General features: G+C 51.1%; 2 protein-coding genes across 10 annotated transcripts in view; one reads left to right on the forward strand and one right to left on the reverse strand.

Annotated features, from left to right (window-relative positions):
• Window positions 1–6,174, reverse strand: part of Ush1c (USH1 protein network component harmonin) — a 46,494-nt gene extending 40,320 nt beyond the window's left edge. For all 9 annotated transcript variants that reach the window (XR_002821822.1, XR_002821821.1, XM_012515508.2 and 6 more), the window contains exon 1: window positions 6,035–6,174. Coding sequence is in view for 7 of the 9 variants with exons in the window: in XM_012515508.2 (XP_012370962.1) it covers window positions 6,035–6,070 (36 nt within the window). In the remaining 2 variants the exon portion in view is untranslated. The remainder of the gene's footprint in view (window positions 1–6,034) is intronic.
• Window positions 6,175–8,594: 2,420 nt separating this feature from the next.
• Otog (otogelin) overlaps window positions 8,595–19,241 on the forward strand; it is an 84,826-nt gene continuing 74,179 nt past the window's right edge. The window contains exons 1-12 of the mRNA XM_004634954.2: window positions 8,595–8,691; window positions 9,099–9,159; window positions 9,282–9,342; window positions 11,646–11,721; window positions 12,506–12,598; window positions 12,762–12,916; window positions 15,026–15,144; window positions 16,351–16,556; window positions 17,399–17,529; window positions 17,774–17,880; window positions 18,293–18,402; window positions 18,763–18,891. Coding sequence (XP_004635011.2) covers window positions 8,595–8,691; window positions 9,099–9,159; window positions 9,282–9,342; window positions 11,646–11,721; window positions 12,506–12,598; window positions 12,762–12,916; window positions 15,026–15,144; window positions 16,351–16,556; window positions 17,399–17,529; window positions 17,774–17,880; window positions 18,293–18,402; window positions 18,763–18,891 — 1,345 coding nt within the window. The remainder of the gene's footprint in view (window positions 8,692–9,098; window positions 9,160–9,281; window positions 9,343–11,645; window positions 11,722–12,505; window positions 12,599–12,761; window positions 12,917–15,025; window positions 15,145–16,350; window positions 16,557–17,398; window positions 17,530–17,773; window positions 17,881–18,292; window positions 18,403–18,762; window positions 18,892–19,241) is intronic.

Here is a 19,241-nt window from a genome sequence, read left to right on the forward strand (position 1 = left end):
GGTACAGCTATCATCGCAACCCAGTCTCAGTTGCTAGCTCAGCATGTCCCAGGGAGCGGGACCAGCACGGCATACTGACAGCAGAACCCTGGTCCCTGCCTGAGTCTCCCTAAGCAGGTGCTTTAATCATCTGAGCTACCTGGTTGGCCCTCTGCCTTATTTCTTAATCTGTAAATGAGCATAAAAGTCACCTTTTAAAAAATTGAGTTTAATTCTTTTTTAAATTATTAATTCAAGGCATTAACAGTCTCAAAGAGTTAAGAATCATGCCCGGAAAGTAGTAACTCCAACATATTTATTAAATAAAACTAGCCAAGAAGATACTCTCATTTTTTCACGGTACTAGAGAGAACAGTCTTAAAATTTACACAAAATCAAGACTGGCCATGAGGGCACACACCTGTAATCGCAGCGCTGGGAGGTTGAAAACAGGAGGATCACTCCGAGTTCAAGCTGCGTAGCGAGATCCTGCACCAAATACATTTTTTAAAAAATTGCGCAGAATCAGAAGAGGCCAGAATAGCAGAAGCAGCCTTGAGCAACACGAGCAAAGCAGGAGGCATCACAATCCCCGACTTCAAGTTATGTACAAAGCTACAATGATTCAAGAAAAGAAAAAAAGTATGATACTGGCAGGAAAACAGCCATGTGGATTGCTGGAGCAGAACTGAAAAACGCAGGAACATCCCAGGCCACATCCCAGGCCACATCCCAGGCCGTTCAGTCATCTGATCTCCGACAAAGGGATCAAAGCCGTATCCTGGAGAAGAGACAGGCTCTTCGAGACACGGTGCCGGGAGAATTCGCAACCTACGTGCAGCACGGAGAACCGAATCTTTTACCATGTGCCAACATGGAAACATTATTACAGTGGAAACACTGAGTGTGCTGCAGGGAGATAAAATAGGTAAAACTCCTGAAGACATATGCATAAGCCAGGACTGTCTGGGCAGAAAACCAATGGCATAAGAAATACACCAAAATAAAAAATGGGATTACAATTTTGAAAAAGTAAATTAAAGAGCTCCTGCACAGCAGAAGAAACAAGTGAGTGAAGTGCTATCTTACAGATTGACACAAAAAATTTTGCCAGCTACTCCTCAGACGGAGGATTATTATGTAGAATATATAAAAACTCAAAAAATTAGATTTTCCCCAAATAAAATACCCAATTTAAAAAACAGGCAATTGAAATGAAGAGATAATTTTTTAAACAGTAAAAATGGCCAATAAGTAGATGAAAAATGTCCAATATCTTTGGCCAATGGAGAACTGCAAATCAAAACAGCACTGAGGGTTGGGGAGATAGCTCAGTAGAATAAATGCTTGCCTGGCAAGCGCAGGGTCCTGAGTTCAATGCCTGGTACCACAAAAAAAAAAGCACTGAGATTCCATTTTGCTCCAGAAAGAATGGCTCTCATCAAGGACACAAAAGCCAAATGCTAATGAAATTGTGGCGATGAAAAGAAATCCTTTTACGTCGTAGGAGGAAATGCACACTAATACAGCCACAATGGAAATCTGTATGGAAAGTCTCACAAAACTCAAAATAGAAATGCCGCTGGACCTCACTATACTTCTGAGTATCCTCTTGACGGAGCTGAGACACCATAGTGCAGTGACACACGCAGTGTAACTCACAGCACCTTGGAAGAGACCTAGAAATCCATCAATAGATGAATGGAGAAATGAACTACAGTAAGTGCACACAATGGAGTGCTACTCAGCTATGAAGAAGGATGAATTCGAGTGATCTACAGAAAACCAGATGATCCTTGAGATCCCAAAACTAAGTGAAGTCAATCGGACATAGAGGGATAAACAGTATGTGGTTTCTATTATATAAGAAATGTGAAGTATAAATGACTTAAAGAATAAAAGATAGATGATAGGAAATAGAGGGGTGGACTTTGTGGTGATGAGAAGGGACTCTGCAGATGGATGGACGGAAAGGAGGGGAGGAGAAAGGGAAGCGGAGAGGATCAAGATGCACTACATATAGATATAGGTTTCCCATCATGAATGCACTATATATTGCAAGCATACTCCTGGAGGGTTCTGATGCTCAGCGGCTATCGGAGTCCTCCACAAATGTTGGCAGCATGGACGGATCCAGCTGTATTTTACAGCGTGTGCCTCAGCCAGCACTGTGTTTATTTCACTCTTGTTTTATTGTCCTCTCCATCTTTTTGTTCTTTAAACAAAAAAAAAATTTTTTTGAAGAATGGTCTACATGGAAAAAGCTGTACACATTTTTTATTTTAGTGTATTTCTTACGCCCCTGGTATTCTGAGCAACTGTACACATTTAATTTAGTGAACTTGAGGATAACTATATACTTGGGAAACCATCACCACCACTGAGGCCACGGGCGGATTCTCCATCTTATCTGGAACTGTTCCTTCTGCCAACTGGGCTGCGGCATCTGACCCCCATCCATCTTGCCCGCCTGCTCCTGGTCCCCCTCCCTCCTCCTCTGCTCCTTCTCCTTCCTCTCCTCTCAAAGCTGGGAGCCCTGCTCTACCTGGGTCTTCTCAGTGGAGTCTGCATGGTCTCGTACAGGACCTCAAGAGTTCTAGGACTGTAAAGTCATTCCTACCCTAAGGGCACATCAACCCTGACCTCCAGCCTCCTACAGTTACTAGCCTTCTTAGTCTCCTGTCTACCTTCAGGACATCTCAAACCCAGACGCTCAAAGTGAAACTCTTGCTGCTTGGTCCCCACCCAGGCTCCTTCCAATCCAGCTGCAGACCAGCACCCCACTGCCTCACAACACCCATCTTCTTGCGCTAAGGTGGAAGCCCCCTCATTGGAGTCCTCCATCCACATGACCCTTTCTTCTCCACCAAGCAGCTAGGGCAATCCCTTTTAACTATAAACCAGCCACTCTCCTGCTGGCTTCTTTTCACTCTTGGAACAAAACCCCAAATCCTGACTGGCCTGCCAGCCCCCTCCCCACGCCCCGGTACTCTCCACTCGCTCGCTCCCCAGCTGTCCCGCTGTCCTACCTGCTATTCCTAAGCACAGCAAGCAGGTGCTCGCCTCAGGCCTTTGCACTGGCTCTTCCCACTTCCTGGAACACCCTTCTCCATCTGTCATGGCTCCTCCTCTCTTCTTTTAGCTCTTTGCTGAAATTTTCTCCTCAAAGAGACCTTTTTGATGATCTCTTTTGCATGAAGTACAACATGCTACTGTCTCTCCCTTCACCCTAGTTTACTTTCACATAGCATTTATTACTCTTTGGCATCACATGTTACTTTTATTGGTTTACTTGTTACCTGCCTGTCCTCCCTCCCCCCGCAGCATGTGCTCTCTGAGAGGGCAGGACTTTGTTTTGTACTTTGATGTTTAGAATACTTTCTGGCTCATATCAGGAGCAATATTTATTACATGTATGAACAAGAGAATGAATGACTAGCAGACCCTCAGGGGTAGAGGCTCTCTCTGGTCTTATTCATGCTTCCCTACCTACATCTGCCTGCTTTGGGCAGGGTATGGCAAAACTGCTCATAAATGCTTGATTGCAGAAGAGGCAATAAACAGCTTCCGAGCAAATGAATAACCAAGCTCCTGCAAGGACTGTGCGGGGCAGTGAGGTGGCAGCCAGCTTGGAACCTGCTTGTCTGGGGGAGCAAGCGTTGGTCTCTGATCCTGGCTGAAGACAGCTATTACTGGGCGGGGACACACACGCAAGTGGCCTTAGGGAAGCTGCACAGGCTGACAGGCACTGGAGCCTGGGGGCTCACACAATAGGACAGTGCAGGCACAGCTGGGAACAGTACAGCCACCACAGGCTCCGAGCAGCCGTACTTGAATTCCCACTTAATCTGCTCTCATGTATAAGCACCGCACAGCCTGTCTCATAGCTGACGAAACTAAAGCTCAGAGTGATTAAGTGGCTCGCGGAGCCTTACTGGCAATGAGTGACAGGGTTGAGATTTGACCCCAAGGCTGCTTAATTCCAGATAATAAACTACATGCACTTTTTCTGAGGACTCCCTAAGTGCCAGGATCTATTTAAGTGCCCTATACACATACAGATCTCATTTAATACTCAATGACTGTTTTAGTGAAATACTGTCCTCTTCATTCCCTAAATTAAGAGACCTGAGTCACAGAGAGACTAAGGAACTTGCTCCAGGTCACCCAGAACTATCCATCATAACATATTACCTTAAATTATCTCCAACAACTTAGATGTTGACTATAAACCACTGCCCAGGGTAAATTAGCTCAAAAACTCTAAAAAAGGGACAGCTAGAAAGGGATCAGCAGTGAGGAGTATTTTACCCAGCATGCCTGTCTGCCCCATCTCTGGCCTCTCCCATTTCATCTTCTGTGTTTCTGGATGAGGCCAGCCTGGATAGGGAAGGCTGTAGCTGTCCCCAAGGCAGCAGGGTGCAAAGTCCAGCCCAGACCCTGCCCCTGCATGAGGATGCCTGCCTGGCCTGCACACGGCAGCATTAATAGGTAATGACCTGAGAAGGAAACAGCAGCCTGCTGTAAACACGGAGGCCTGGGGCTCACTGAAGCTTGCACAGCCTCCTCCTCTAGAGGGACAGGGGTGAACCCCAGTTGAGTCGCTAGAGGTGATAGTCTCAGAAGAGGTGAAGAGTAGGAACCCCAACAGAAGGGCAGACAGCAAAAGAAAACCTGACTATTTTCAGCCAAAGGGCAAGAAGGTGAAATTCAAGCCCAGGGTGGGGGACGGAGGTTGAGTTCTTTCAAAGTGGGTTGCCTGAAATCTACACTCAGCAAGGTCCTCAGCAGCTGAAATTTCTCTCTACACATCCCTTTGCAGTAGGATGTGCTGGTGAACAGGGTCAAATGTTCCCTGTGACATTTGCTGGACCTCAACTCTTGCTGAACTCCCAGCTACCACTTAACCCTGAGAGCAGGATGTGGGAAACTTCTGCCAGTATGAGCTGTTCCCTTTGCTCCCCTACCAGGCCATAGTCCCAGCACTCAGTGCCCAGCCATAGGTCACTACTGTAGTTTTTCCCACTCATATGAATGGCAGTTTGAGGGGACCAACTGGGTCTGGCATAGATTTAATGGTCAAACTCTGGCTGATAGGCCCAAGACCCTGGTACTTAGCCTCTGTGGCCCCACAGATCTGCTTCCATGGACACAGCTGCCCACCTCTCCCCCTCTTGGGCAAGGCCTGTGGGTGGTTCCAGATACTCCCTCTTCACCTCTATCCAATGGCTTGCAGCAGGTCTGTCCACTGGGTCCCCTCAAAGGCTTTCTCTGGCCTCAGGACTTCAGCAGATCCTGTGTAGCTTTGGAAACAGCCCTGGAAATGCCCTGGGTGGGTCCAGTGGCTCCCAGTGAAGGTCTGTGAGGACCCAGGACATCAATGAGCCCCTCACTGGAACTCTCCAAAGGCAGTGGGGCTCAGTCCAAGGAGCTGCAGGCCTAAGCCAGGCTCCTCACACACCTTCTTTTCCTTTCTTCCCCAGAACAACCTGGCCCCAACAGTCTGCAGCTGCCTCTCAGAACCTAAGGCCGCTCAATTCTGGATCCTAAGGAATAGTTCTGGACGGCAGGGGCTCCAAGAGGGCTCCTAACTCAGCTTCAGGCTTTGAGGTTAAAGGGCAGAAAGAGATGCCCAGTTTCCTGGCTCCATGTCTTCCTCTCAGACGCTCACCAAGGGCTGGCCACCTGCTCCAACAGTCCCAGGCTGGGGGCAGTGGGAGGAGGTGAATTTGCCCGCCTAGGGCGACCTCAAGGACTATCCCCTCTCTGCCAAGGCTGCAAAGAATCCCAGCTCCAGAGAATTCCGAACCCCTGGGTGCAGGAGAAAGGGAATTTTCCGGAGGCGGCCTCTTCACCTGGACTCCTGGGATCCCTGCCTTCATTTTATTGGGAATCGCTGCTGGTAGCCAAAGGACCCACCGGAGTCTCCGCCCACCCAGAGCCCTCAAGGCCAGTCTGGAAAAGGAAGAGTAGCGCGCGGGATGTTCACCGCCCCCACCCAGGCCGCCGGGACTCCGCAGTCCCGGTTGCTTGGAGCACTTCTCGCAGCTCTGACCTTGTGCCGGAATTCTCGGGCCACCTTCCGGTCCATGGTTGGGCCGGATCAGCCGCGTCGCTTCACGACCCGCTCCTTTGGGTGCCGGGGTGTCAGGAGTTGGCCAGAGCGGCACCCAGACCAGCGAGCTTCCCTCGGGACTAGGGCGGGGCCTGGGAGCAACGGGGGCGGGGCCTGGGGCGGGGCGGGGCTTGAAGGGGAGGGGCGGGCCGCAGCGAGGCCGGAGATGCCTGTCCTGCAGCCTAGAGGCTCGCAAGATTTGGGGAGCGGGGAAAGCGGCCTCTGGGATGTGAGTGTGCTGACCGGGCAGGACTTAGCCGAGGCTGGTTTTCCTTTTGAAGTGATCCGCAGACACGCGGTTGAGGAAGAGGATGGTGGCAGGGAGGAAGGAGGTTTGGGAAGTCTTTTTATTTGAGAGGGAAATGTAGAGGTCTCTTCTCCTTGGTTACCTTGCCGACCTTCAGCCAGAGCCCGGACCCACTGGTTCATCAGATGGAGTTCAGGCGCTGTGTTGACCTCCCAGGTGCAGGGTTGGGTGCGAAGCTAGGAGGCACCAGGCCCAGACCACTAAGAGGAAGAGCTGTTTGCACCCTATCAGTGACCCTAATCAATTAACCCTCTAAGACTGTGATTTCAGCGACATGTGAGGCCCCTTCTTGGGATGGGGTGCAGCTCAGTGATAGAGCATTTACCTGGTGGCCTTGAGTTTCATCTCCAGCGCTACAATTTTTTTTTTTTAAAGTGGAAAAAGAACCTTCACCTGGACCCCTCTCCCAATAGCCAAAGTTCTGCATGTAGACTATTTTCATATGAGTAAATTATTACCCACTTTAAGAAGTAAATTCCTTTCTGAAGAAACTTAAAATATCCATGTCATTATTGTTATAGATTAAAGAGAATGAAAAAAAAAAATAAAGAGAAAGACTTGGCAGATTTTCAATGGTTCACAAAAGACCACACAAAATATTTCCCCCTCCAACATACAACACTGATTCCCTGCATTTCTCAAATGTGTCATGCCGCTGCTTATTTCATATTTAGAATCCAAGCAGAGTGGTCAGTGGCCTTAACTGGGACAGCGCAGTCCTGGTCCACCCAGTCCTTTCACACGACCACAACCCCAGGACTCCCTCCTTCCTCAGGCTTCCTGCTTGGTCTTGGGAACAGCATCGAGTCCTGGCTCTTCTGCATGAATGTTCCTGCTCAGCCTTCCCCTGAGGCCATCTTTCCTTCCTCTATTTCTTAGCCAGTGTTCTTTTATTGTTGAATATCTATGCAGTTTATTGAATACTGTACTGAAAGTGAAGAACAATGGTTGTGTGTGTACATATTTGCTCCACTGAAAAGCTGAAAAATCCTAAGTAGGAGCTGGGATGTATATCACTTTGGAGCTGTGTATATGTCTTTTCAAAATCTTCTTTTTTACTTGATGTTAATAATATCTTAAGAACTTCTCCATATTGCTGTAGAGTCTTCCAAGCCATCATTCTGGGCTTCTATGTCAGTTGGACACTTGGATCCATTTCCCAGGTAACCAGTGTTCTCCACCTTTTATTGTCTCTTCCTTACCTCCCCCTCTATTCCCTCTATTCCCAGAGCTTCAGATACCCTGTATGAGGATAGCTTCACCACCCTACACCTAGGAAAGTACATGGCACAGAATAGATTCTCAAGAAATTTATAAATGAATGAATGAATGCATGCATTCACCTCAAATTAGACCCCTGCCTGCCTGCCTGGGTCTCAACTGGAGCCAATCTCTTCTTGCTTCTCTCCCTCTTCCTTCTTATTATAATTATTTGCAAGGCCTCTCATCTAGTTAATGATCTATGGTTGAGCTAGTGAACAATGCTCAAGTTCCCAAGGCTCTGAGGCCCAAATTTACTACTTAAAAATTCCTCCTGGTCACCATGTTGTTCATATCAATGCTTGGTCAGTTTGTTAACAGTTTATTTATTTATTGTCAGTATCTGGTATTGGTGGGGGTAATGAGACATTGCTGTCATTCAGTCAGTATTTCCTGAGCCAGTGTTGGCTTTCAGGGGACTAAGATATGGATCATTTCTCAAAAGAGTGGGATGAGAATTTGGGAGCCCCATGGAAGTGGTAGATAGGACCCTGCAGGCCTGAGCCCTGGCTCTGCTATCTTCACAGGTCATTAATTGGCATGTCCAGGTGTCTGTGTGGCCTGTACAAATGGAGAGGGTCAGTATCTCTGGTCTCTGGTGGAAGCGGCTTCTAGGACCCAGGTCAGGTAGCTGGAGACTGCACAGACGGGGGCCATAGGGCTGAGCAATCTGAGCCAGAGGCCTCTGGGGAGGGGTAGCCACAGACCAAGAAGGGCAGAGGCACCTATGGTAATAAGCTGTGCAGTGCTGTCACTCTAGCGGGGGAGGAGCTAAGTGCCAGCCACTGAAGGAGGGCCAGGAGAAGAGGTGTAAGTGAGAGGGAGATCAGGAGAAACTGCGGCTGTTTGCAGGTGTAACCCTGCCTGGGCCCCTAAGCTGGAGAGGCACCTCAGCCGGGTCCTAAGCTCAGGCTCCCTGGTTCCGTGAGCCCCATGGGAGCCCGGGCGCCCACGCTCTGCTTGCTACTGGCTAGCTTCTGGCTGCCCCAAGGTAAGCAGGCATGGAAGTATCTTCGGGTGCAGCGTCTTGGTGAAAGTGGTGTGGATTGGGGGAGCCAGGCTGGGAGAATGTTTAGGGGAGCAGTTCTGGACAGGTGGGAGAGGGGAGGAAGAAAAGTTGGAGGAAGAACTAGGGGTCCTGGGAGAGGGAAGGTGGAGGCAAGAGAGAGGGGCAACAGAAGGAAGAGGGTCCTAAGAGGGCAAGGTGGAAGAGATCCAAGGGAACGAACCAAAGGCAACAGGGGCCCAAGGAATGGGAGAAAAGAGGGAGATTCTTGTCCCGGAATGTCACCTGGAGGCTGAGAAATATTTGAGAAGGCTGTAGGGAGAGAGAAGGAGGAATTTGCAGGAGGGCCTTCCTTGCCTATGGGGGTGCCAGGTGGGAGGCCCCAGCAAAGGGAGGCCCAACTCCAGGGGGAAATGATCCCCTCTCTCTAGTCACAGCCCCGACAATGCCGGCCAGAGCACAGCCATCGCCCCAGCCTGCACTGGAACCCAGGTGAGTAGTGGGCACTGACTGCTCACACTGCCTCCAGGGACTCACTTAGCATACAAGGTCTGCGAGAGGGAGGCAAGGCTATTCCTGGACCCCCACCCATGTGAGGCTCATTTGTCACCTAGCCACAGCTCCAAGGAGATGACCCTCGCCATGGGGAATGTCACCAGAGCAATGGGAGACCAGGTAAGTGAGGCCGGGGAAGGAGGAGGGTGTCATTGGGCAGGGGGCTTCTTTCTGTCTGGGCCCGAGGCTGCTAGGGAGCTCACCGGGTAACTAGAGGACTGTCCTTGGAACAGAAGGGAACAAACAGGTGTCTGCTACGTATTTGACGTGTGTACATAGGTAGTGTACTTTTATGGACACTTTCCTAATCTCATGGGGCCTTGTAGTCAGCATAGGGCCTTTCCTGGGAAACAGCCGAGTTCTTCCTAACCTCCCCCAGGTGAAAGCAGGCAGGTGGATGTTTAGGAGGAGGGTTTTGTCTTTCTTGCCTGGTCTGTGAAAACTCAGTCCTGTGACAGGTCCCATCCATACCTTGTGCAGTTTGCCCTGAGACAAACAAAAGCAGGATTACCTGGTGGGGATTGCTAGGAAAGACTGGCCAAGGAGCTGGGCCCTGCGTTACTCTCCTGGCCATTCCTTGTGGCTAACCCTCCTGGAATCCTCTGTTTGTAAGAGAGGTGACAGGTTTGTTTTCTCCCTTTGCAAAACTTTGTTGGTCTCTGGGCCGGGTGACTCAAGATCTTTTTGAATTCTGGTCTGCATTTTTCTCCCACTGCAGACATGGCACACAATTAGCCCACCTATCCCAAGCTCCCCAGAGCAGCTTAAGCCTCAGCTCAGCTGCCCCAGCCCAGCGATCAACTCTGGGTAGCCTGCAGGGCCAGCAGGCTAGGGAACATCATTTACAGGGGACACAATGAGCCCCAGCCATGTGCCATTTTAGAAATAGTTCTGAAGGTGCCAGTTGAGCTGAGGTGGGGTGTGGTGGGCACAGTTCCTCTCTAATGTGGATTTGCTGGGTGTTTTACTTCTTGTTTGTCTACAATTTCAGGCTCCAACCTTTAGAATTATACTCAGGTATACTTGGAGCTGAAATGGAGTGCAGCCATTGAATTTATAGCTAGAGAAGCTGACATAGGTGGGTGTCTTGCCCAGGTTCCACAGTGAACAGGTGGACCGGAGTCTTGTCCTTCTGTACCATGATGCCCTCAGGGCTCTAAGAATCTGCACATTTTAGTGGGAGAAATGACCTTTATCTGGATGAATCATTCCTCAGTGGGCTCTTTCCTTAGATAAGAGTCCTCCCCTGGAGGGAAGATGCTGGTGCTTTCCCTGTCCCTACCCTTTCCAATTCCTGTGGTGTCCATAAACCCCAAGATAGATTATTGGGGGAAGGGCGGTTGACTGGCTCTTGGGGCAGGCCCAAGTTGCTGGGTAAGCTCAGGAGCCAGAGTCCAAAATGGGATGAGAACCTGGTAAAGTGTGACCTCCCAGGGAGTAGGACAAGACATGAAGCAGGGTGACTTTCCTGGCCAAGGAGGGGTGGAGGGCAGGGGCTTCAGGGACCAAGACTTTTGAATGCTAGGTGTATTCTAAGTACACTGCCAGAGGCTGCAGGTTCTGCCTCAACATGCAGGGATGACAGTGAGGGCTGAAGACATGAGAGACAAACACCCACAGTGTGGCCTGCGGCATGTTGGCCATGTGAACTAGAACATAAATACAGTGAGAGCAGACACAGTGCCTGGGTACCACATGGTGCTGGGGACCTTTTACTATGAGGGAGCTGTGAGGCAGGAGCCCATGGTGTCAGAGTCCAGCCCTTGGTGGCATTTAGACCCCTTGGACTGGAGTTCTGAGAGGACGGGTGTCCCTGTCATCTATCATACGGTGACTGAGCACCCATGGTGTTCAGAATGGTCCTTTCAGATGGGTTAGGCCTGGAGGTCTATGTCCTGGAGGGGAATTGTGCCGGAAGCCAGAATTTATCAGCTCCCCTTTGCCTGTGTCCTCCTTACATCTGTGGTCTCTGGGCCTTCTCAGCTCCCAGGACAGTGGGTGGTGACCTGTTGTTGGACAAGCCCCAGGGGAAGGGGGTGGGGCAAAGGGTGGCTTTTGTCCCTTAGCCCTGCCTCAGGTTTGCTCTCCGGCAAGGGGCTGTGTGTGGCACTGTGAAAGACACACCGGTTTCATGAGGCAGAAGGGGAGGTGAGGAGGGGGACATGTTGGGCCTGCAGACCTTGAAACCTGCCACAGATGCCATTTTGGGGGGGGGAGCCGAGCCTGTTCTCCCCATGCCTAGGACACCCTTGGACCTCTCAGAATTGCACTGAGGAGGCAGAGTGGCTTCCACAGCAGCCCCGAGGGGTGGGGGAACTCCCTCTCTGCAGAAATGCCCAGAAGAGCTGTGACCCCGGGAAGGCCACCCAGCAGCTGACCCTGAAGTCAGCCCTTGTTTGTTCTCTTCTTTCTGTCTGTAGAAGGAGGCTGAAGCCCTGGACGCCTTGGCCATGTCTTCCTGGGAAAGGCGGCTCCATCGGGCCAAGTGCGCGCCAGCTTGTGAGTGATATCCTCCCCACAGCCTGTAGGGTGTCTGAGGGAGGGCCCTGGCCACAGAGAGGGACTTCTTTTCCCTGCTTGGGGTCTCTTTCCATCTTCCCAGCCTTGGTCTCCAGTGTCACTCTCTTCTTCCTTCCTGCCTGAGGATGAGTCGCGTGACCACGGCAGGAAGGCTCATCTGTCTGGCTCCCCAAGTACCCTTCCTTGATAAGTGTGTTTTCTCTCCCCCTCCGCTTACCTGTGGCGTCTTCCTACTTCTCATGGCATTGTCCTTTGCTGTGACCTATCTCATATCTCCTCTCACCAGCCCCATGTCTATGTCCTCTCCCTTCCCGTGTCTTGTGTCTGTGCCTGTCCTCATCATCTGTCCTGTGTCCCTGTCCTGTCCTGTCATGCTGTGACTCCTTTCCTCACCACACTCCAGCCCATCTTTTCTTCGTGTCCTCTGTGGCCCTTCTGGCTACTATATTCCCCCATGATGCCTTCTTCTCCACGTCCTGCTTTGTGCCCTGGCCTCAGGGATCAGGGACATCTCTGGATGGTCTCTCAACTCACCCCATGTGCTCGGGCTCCATAGAGAACTGAAGGCAGAGGGGACACATACCAAAGGCAGTGACTCAGTGTCCTTGTCCCATCTGCCACCCAGGGAGAGGGCACCCAAAGGCCCCCCTTCAGGCTAGCTGCAGAGTGCTGAGGTTGCCCAGGGCTGCTATAGCCTGGTGCCCAGCTGTGAATAGGTGGGCATCCCTGGGTTCTGCTGGTCTTGGTTCTGTTTCCTTTGCAGACTTGTTCTCCTGTTTCAATGGGGGTGAGTGTGTGCACCCTACATTCTGTGACTGTAGACGTTTCAATGCCACCGGACCACGCTGCCAGATGGGTGAGTCTGAGCTCTGCCTTCCTCCAGGAAGGTCCTAGAGTGCTGAGCAAGCTATGGGCTTGGCGGTATTGGCTGAGGAAAAGGGGGCAACCCTGCCAGGGTTGGAACCCACAGCCTCCATCGTGTGACTGTCTCAGTCGGGCACTCTCTTCCCCTGCCTCAGTGTACAATGCCGGCCCTGAGCGGGACAGCATCTGCCGGGCGTGGGGGCAGCATCACGTGGAGACCTTTGATGGCCTCTACTACTATCACTCTGGAAAGGGCAGCTACACATTGGTGGGGCGCCATGAACCTGAGGGACAGAGCTTCTCCATCCAGGTGAGGCCTCCTCTGCCCTACTGACCCTGGAAGCTGGGCTGCCCCAGGCTCTGCTTGTCCTACAGCAGCCGTCGCCCTCCTGCCCCCTATGCCCTCAGTTCCTGCCCAAGGAGTCTACACTTGGAAGAAGACAGGACCACTGGGAAAGAGCCAGCTCTCTCCTACCCACTCACTTGTGGCCCTCGCCATTCATTCATTTCGTCACAAATTCTTTAAGTACTGAAGTGCATATTGTGTTCTTTTCTGGATGCAAGACTTAGTGGTGAGAGGCCCTGAGGGAAAAAAATAGATATGGTCTTTATCTTAATGGATCCTACAGTTTTATGGAGAAAACAAATAATAAATCAAATGAATCATTTCAAGTGCAGCTGGGTGCTATAGAGGAGAAATGCCAAATGCTAAAAATCATATCACCCCAACCTAATCTTGATTATTAAGGAGGAAAATGATTAGAGAAGACTTCTTTCAGGAAGTGACATTGAGCTTGGGATTTCAAGAAAGAATTGAATTGGTGAAGGCAAATATGACAACACTACGCACAGGGGTTCTTGGTGCCAAGGGCCTGAGACAAGGAAAGACATGGCACCTCAGAGGGGACAGAGGTCCTGGATGACTCAGTTTAGAGTCACCTCTTCTAAGGAGCCTTCTACCCTCCCAAGGAGCTGAAGAGGTCCTCTTAGGGAAGCCTGCCCCAGCATTTCCTCCTCTTACATGCAATGTTTCAGGGTCACATCCTCTCCTGGATCGGAGCTTTCTAGGGCAGGGACCATGGCTCTGCATTTCATGTTCCCAGCACCTATGTTAGGGCTCAGTAAGAGCCTGTCAGATGTGTGAACACCTGTGGGAGCCACTGGCCTGCAGCCCAGATGTACACACCTACCTGTGTGTTGAGAGGGGAACTCCCCTCAGATGTAGGCCAATCCGTCTCTACCCGGAGGAATATCAACTTGGGCGTGCTGCTCTGCTGGAGGGCACTTCAGCCAGCACTGAGTTAGGACCAAACGGTTGTGAATGTGAGGAGAACCTAGCTCTCTGTGTCACCCCCTCTGTCAGCCAGGTGTACTCCTATCTCAGGCCTGGGCCTATAGAAAGGCTGCCCTAGATAGGCTGGGGACCCTGGCCAGTTCGCCCCTCTCCACCTTGGGCTATCACACAACAGAGCTTTTCATGATAGTGTCATTTCATGATAGGTGTGTTACAGTTCCTCAGACTAGTGGGGGTGCTGCACGTTAGTGGGTCAGGAGATAGACTTAATGAGTCACATCCAGCATTAAATGAGAGAGAAAAAGTAGAAAACATTATCCCATACACTGCACATTGATATGGGCATTATTTTTAAACTTTGTTTTATGTATATACACATGTATTTCTTACTGGGAAACATGGTCGAAAATGCTTGAAAAAATTTAGTTAGACCTTAGGTGGCTTTTGCAGGTCCCACCTTTCACTGAAGTGTCTCCACATTTAACAGTGATTGAATGGAAGGCAGGTTTCTGGGAAGGGTTTCTATATGACAGGGAGACATTGGCTGACCCCTGCCCCTGCCTCCTACCCTTCCCTGTAGGTCTGTAGCTTTGAAAGTAGGTATAGGATCTATGTATGGGGGACAAACAGCGCAGCAGTGATGTGTGTGGCTGTGTGTGCAGGGGAGGGCTTGCCTCTTCCTGTCAGGGCTGCGTGTTTGTACTGAGTGCGTGCACTGAAAATGTCCTCCTCCAGTTATGCCTGGACATGTGCATTTGTGTTCCATGTGAGCGTGAACCTTCAATCTGTTGAGATAAATAAAACAGTTCAGAAACGGGGAGATGGCACAGTGATCTGGAAAGAGCCCTGGAGTTGAAGCTACGCAGACCTAGATTAGGATCTGGCTTGGCTGTTTCCTACCTGGGTGTGAGTGTGACCTTAGTCACTCTTCCTCTGGGCACATCAGATCTCTCTCACTGAAAAGCTCCACCCTCCCTGGGGTGCTGACGACTGCAAGAGATCTCAGAGGAAAGGTGCTAGGTCCACCAGGGAGAAGCATTCACTTTGCATGAGGGGAAACTCAGCAAGCCCTGCAGCTTGTGGTCAGGCCTGTGATAAGAGCCTGCCTCTGAATGCCCCAATCAGGTGCACAACGACCCACAGTGCAGCTCCGCCCCCTACACCTGCTCGAGGTCTATCAGTCTCTTCCTAGCTGGTGAGCAGGAGATCCACCTGGCCAAGGAGGTCACCTACGGAGGCGTGAGGTAACTGAGCACTGCACCCTGAGCTGTCCTCTTCCCTGACACAGGGCAAGGGACATCTGCCTTTCTCAAGACCAAATAATTTATTGGGGACAAGTAACACTTTCCACAATTAGGGTCAGCTGGGTTTCCAGTCAGTGGCATTGTCAAAACAAAGAGTCCTGTATGGTTTTCTGGAACTCTTGGATTCTGTGTGTTTCCAGACAGTAGATTTTATGGAAAATGACAGATTTTCTGCAGAGTTGAGAGTCTGTCATGACAAATAGGCTCAAGGTTTTCGCTTTCACGAATCTGACAGAAAATCTTCCCACGTGGGCCACAGGTTCCTGCGTGCTCTGAGCAGGCACTGTACATGGTGGCCCTTTTCAGATGCCACAGGCCCATTTTGAACATGCATTGTCTTGCTGGGCCTTTAGGGACACCTAGAGACCATTTGAGGGGCGAAGAGTCTTGGCTTCCACACTATCTGGCCCCAGACTGCGGCCCTGACTGAAATCCTTCTCACCACCTATTTCTTCCCTGTTGACTGCTGTCACTATAGGTCACTTCCAGAAGGGTCTCTCCTGCAGTGTCCTTCCCGCATCCTTATCTTTTGCTTCAGATTTGGAAACTGGGTACCCAAGCTTTTTCAGGCTGAGAGTAAAATTTGAAAGCCCAAAGATTTTCCTGGCAAGAAAACCTTAGTATTCAGGACGTTTAGTTTGTTAAATGCTACTTTTGCTTTTCTTTCCTGATTTTCTGCTGGGACAAAAGCTGCTAAACTCCACATTGGCTAGGAGTTCCCACACCAGCAAGACTGGAAGAGCGGTCAAGAGGACTTGAGCTCTGTGTCTTTTCCAGCACTCCCAATTTTCCTCTTGTCTTGGCTTTTCTTCCCACTTTATTCTTTCCTACCAAATAAATCCCCTACATAAACCAAAAAAAGTCAAGATCCACTCACATCTTCTCTCCTGTTGGGAGAAAGGAGCTGTCAAATTCAGTCATTCTAAGGTTTACCTCTGCCATGGGAATTGCAATTCTGCAAACTCTCTGAAGAAAAAAGAATCCCTATCTCTAGTGATGTATTTCCCAGCACTGGGGAGTTACGGAAATTCGGAGGGAGGGGATGTGGACACCTTAGATCACTGGGCTGAAGTGTGTGACTCTTTGGTGAAGGGAGGGGGCCATGCGGATAACGTGGAGTCCTGAAGCTCTAGGCTTGCCCCTCAGAATCCAGCTGCCACACACGATGGGGGGTGTGCACCTGCAGCAACTGGCTGGTTATGTCATCCTGCGGCATCAGTCTGCTTTCACTCTGGCTTGGGATGGTGTCTCAGCTGTCTACATCAAGATGAGCCCAGAGCTCCTGGGCCGGACGCATGGACTGTGTGGGAACAACAATGCTGAACCCCAGGATGACCTGGTGACCAGCTATGGTGAGACACAGGGGCAGAGATGTGAGGTTTTGGTGGGGGTGGGGGCTGGGCCAGCTGAAGGTGTAGGAGGAGACTGGGGGAGACCACAAGGGTCATAGTCGTTTTAACAACCTAGCAGGAGGTCAAGTGTCTCTTTCTAACAAGTGCATGGTCTTAGGTGTGCTCTCAACTACTCGCTTTCCTCATTTGTAAAATAGTCATAATGAGCAGCTATTAGGGTTGGCCACACCCTAAGAAGAGCAATCTAAAGTGCTCTTTCCCAGGCAGGATTGATGCCACAAGGTGGTTGGGACAGGAGAAAGGAAGCAAAAGGTGCCAGGAAGAGAAATGGCCCAGCTGGAGCTGGAGGTCCCCAGGGATGGGTGGGAGGGAGTCAGAATGAAGGCTCAGGACAGGTGGGAAGGTTCTGGCTGGAAGAAGGGAAATGACACCTGAGCACCTGCTGGGTGTGAAACACTTTAACCGCATCCTCTGGAATAGTCCTTGCAGTAATCCCTTTGGGCAGGGGTGTGGGGCTGGGGGAGATATTTTCCTTTTCTGCACAGGGGGAAATAAGGCCCAGGGAGGGGCAGGAACTCGGTCAGGCTCATTCAAGTCTCCTCTGGATCACTGGGTGTTGCTTCCTGTGAGTTTAGAGCAGCAGGGAGCCACCCCAAGTCCTTGAGCACTGCTGACTCTTGTGAGCAAGCAGCTTTTCCAGGTGAAAGGCTCAGCTAGGAGCCCCAGATTGGGATGGGAACTCTGGGGACTGCTTTCTCCAAAACTGCTCACTCACCTGTGTTCACAGGTCTCTGCTCCTCTTGTCCCTCCAACCGTGTGCTCATGTCAGGTTTCCCTTGCAGGCAAGCTGACAGATGACGTGGCTGAGTTTGTGCACAGCTGGCAGGAGCAGGCCCTCCACCCGCCTCCAGGCACCGCAGCTGCCTCCCTGCCTCGCCCACCATGCCTGCAGCAGAGCCCTGGAAGCATGCAGGTTTGGGCCCTGGCAGAGTCCGCAACCCTAGTGCCTAGCTATGGTTGGTTTCCTATCAAATTACCAGAAAGCTGTTGACTTCAGGAGCCAAGCTCTTCCATGCCCATGCCTCCTTCCCTTTCCTTTTCACCCTTTCTTCTTCCTCTGGCTCATGTTGGGGTTCCCTGTGGAGCTGGTGAAGTCAGAGGGCTGTGTATGGGCCCTGCCAGCTCCTAGCCCTGGCTCCTGGCCCGTATTCTGCCAGGGTGTGTACGAGCGCTGTGAGGTGCTGTTGCGATCCCCCTTTGATGCCTGCCATGCCTACGTCAGTCCTCTGCCCTTCACAGCCAGTTGCACCAGCGATCTCTGCCAGTGAGTGGGCAGCCAGGAGTCAAGGGTGTTGAGAGCCAGGAGTCGGGGGTGTGGGGTTGTGTGCATCCCCTGCCAGGTCAGCTTGAGAGTTCAGCCTGCGGGCCGCTGAGCCTGACAATCCCGGGGAGTGACAGAGCTACTTCCCAGAGTGCTGGGGTTCTTATCTGCCTAGGTGAGACAGAGCTTCCCCATTCCACTTAGGCCCCCAAATGAGGCCTGATTCCTTCCGGGTCACACAGACAGGCAGTGGCAATGTTCTGACCACAATCCAGCTTCCCTGCCTTGAGTTCAGGGATCTGTATACTTTAGATACTTTCCCAGTGGAAAGAGAAGGGTGTCTTGAAGGACTGGCAGTCTCTATGGGTGGCAGGCTAAGCACTTCTCCAGGGTGACCCTTGGTTTCCTCACACAGATCAGGCGGCGATGAAGCCACCTGGTGCCGGGCCCTGGCGGAGTATGCCAGGGCCTGTGCCCAGGCCGGGCAACCCCTACAGGGCTGGAGAACCCAACTTCAACAATGCAGTAGGTGCAGGCTGGTGGTGAGTGGGAGGGCTTGTGCCTAGCCCTGATGTGGGCTGTGAGCTTGATACCCTGTTCTGCTCAGAACCTAGGTCATCAGAATTTTATGCCCTGAGGTTCCATCTGCATGTTACAGATGGGGTAATTGAGTCTCAAAGTTGGAGGGACTGGCCTGGGGCCACAGAGTGAGATGTGGGTGGTTTCCAGACCCTCTCAGGTCCCCACTAATTTCCTGGGCACCAAGGACTTTCTCTGGGACCAGGGATGGAGGAAATCAAAGCCATCCCTCCTCCCATCCGAGGGAACACGGGTGGGGGTGCATTGTGGTGGAATCAACCGACCAAAAGCCTCCTCTCTCTCGAGCTGTGCACTGCAAAGAGAAGGCCTTTACCTACAATGAATGCATTGCCTGCTGCCCTGCCTCCTGCCAGTCCCAGGCCTCCTGTGTGGACAGCGAGATCGCCTGTGTGGATGGTTGTTACTGCCCCGACGGTATGCATGGGTAGAAGTGGGGCCTGGCACAGGTGATCCTCAGTGGATGTCTGTTTGTGGAATGAATAGAGTACAAAGCAAGTGTCTAATAAGTGGATAAATGAACAAATGCCTAAGGGTGGGGATGGAACTGTGGCATCATGGGTATTTGATTTCACTGGGACTGAGCATGCCACCCCCATTTCTGCACACCCCGTGTGTAAGCATTTATCCACACACAGCTCTTTATTCTGCTTTCCCAATGTATAAATTTGCTGCACATCTATGGTGTGCGATTCACCATAGACATTGACTATGGGAAGAATAAGAATCTGGGATCAGGGATGACATATGCTGATTCCACCCTAAGT

The sequence above is a fragment of the Octodon degus genome, unplaced genomic scaffold (genome assembly GCF_000260255.1).
Source record: "Octodon degus isolate 3935 unplaced genomic scaffold, OctDeg1.0 scaffold00067, whole genome shotgun sequence".
Taxonomy (NCBI): domain Eukaryota; kingdom Metazoa; phylum Chordata; class Mammalia; order Rodentia; family Octodontidae; genus Octodon; species Octodon degus.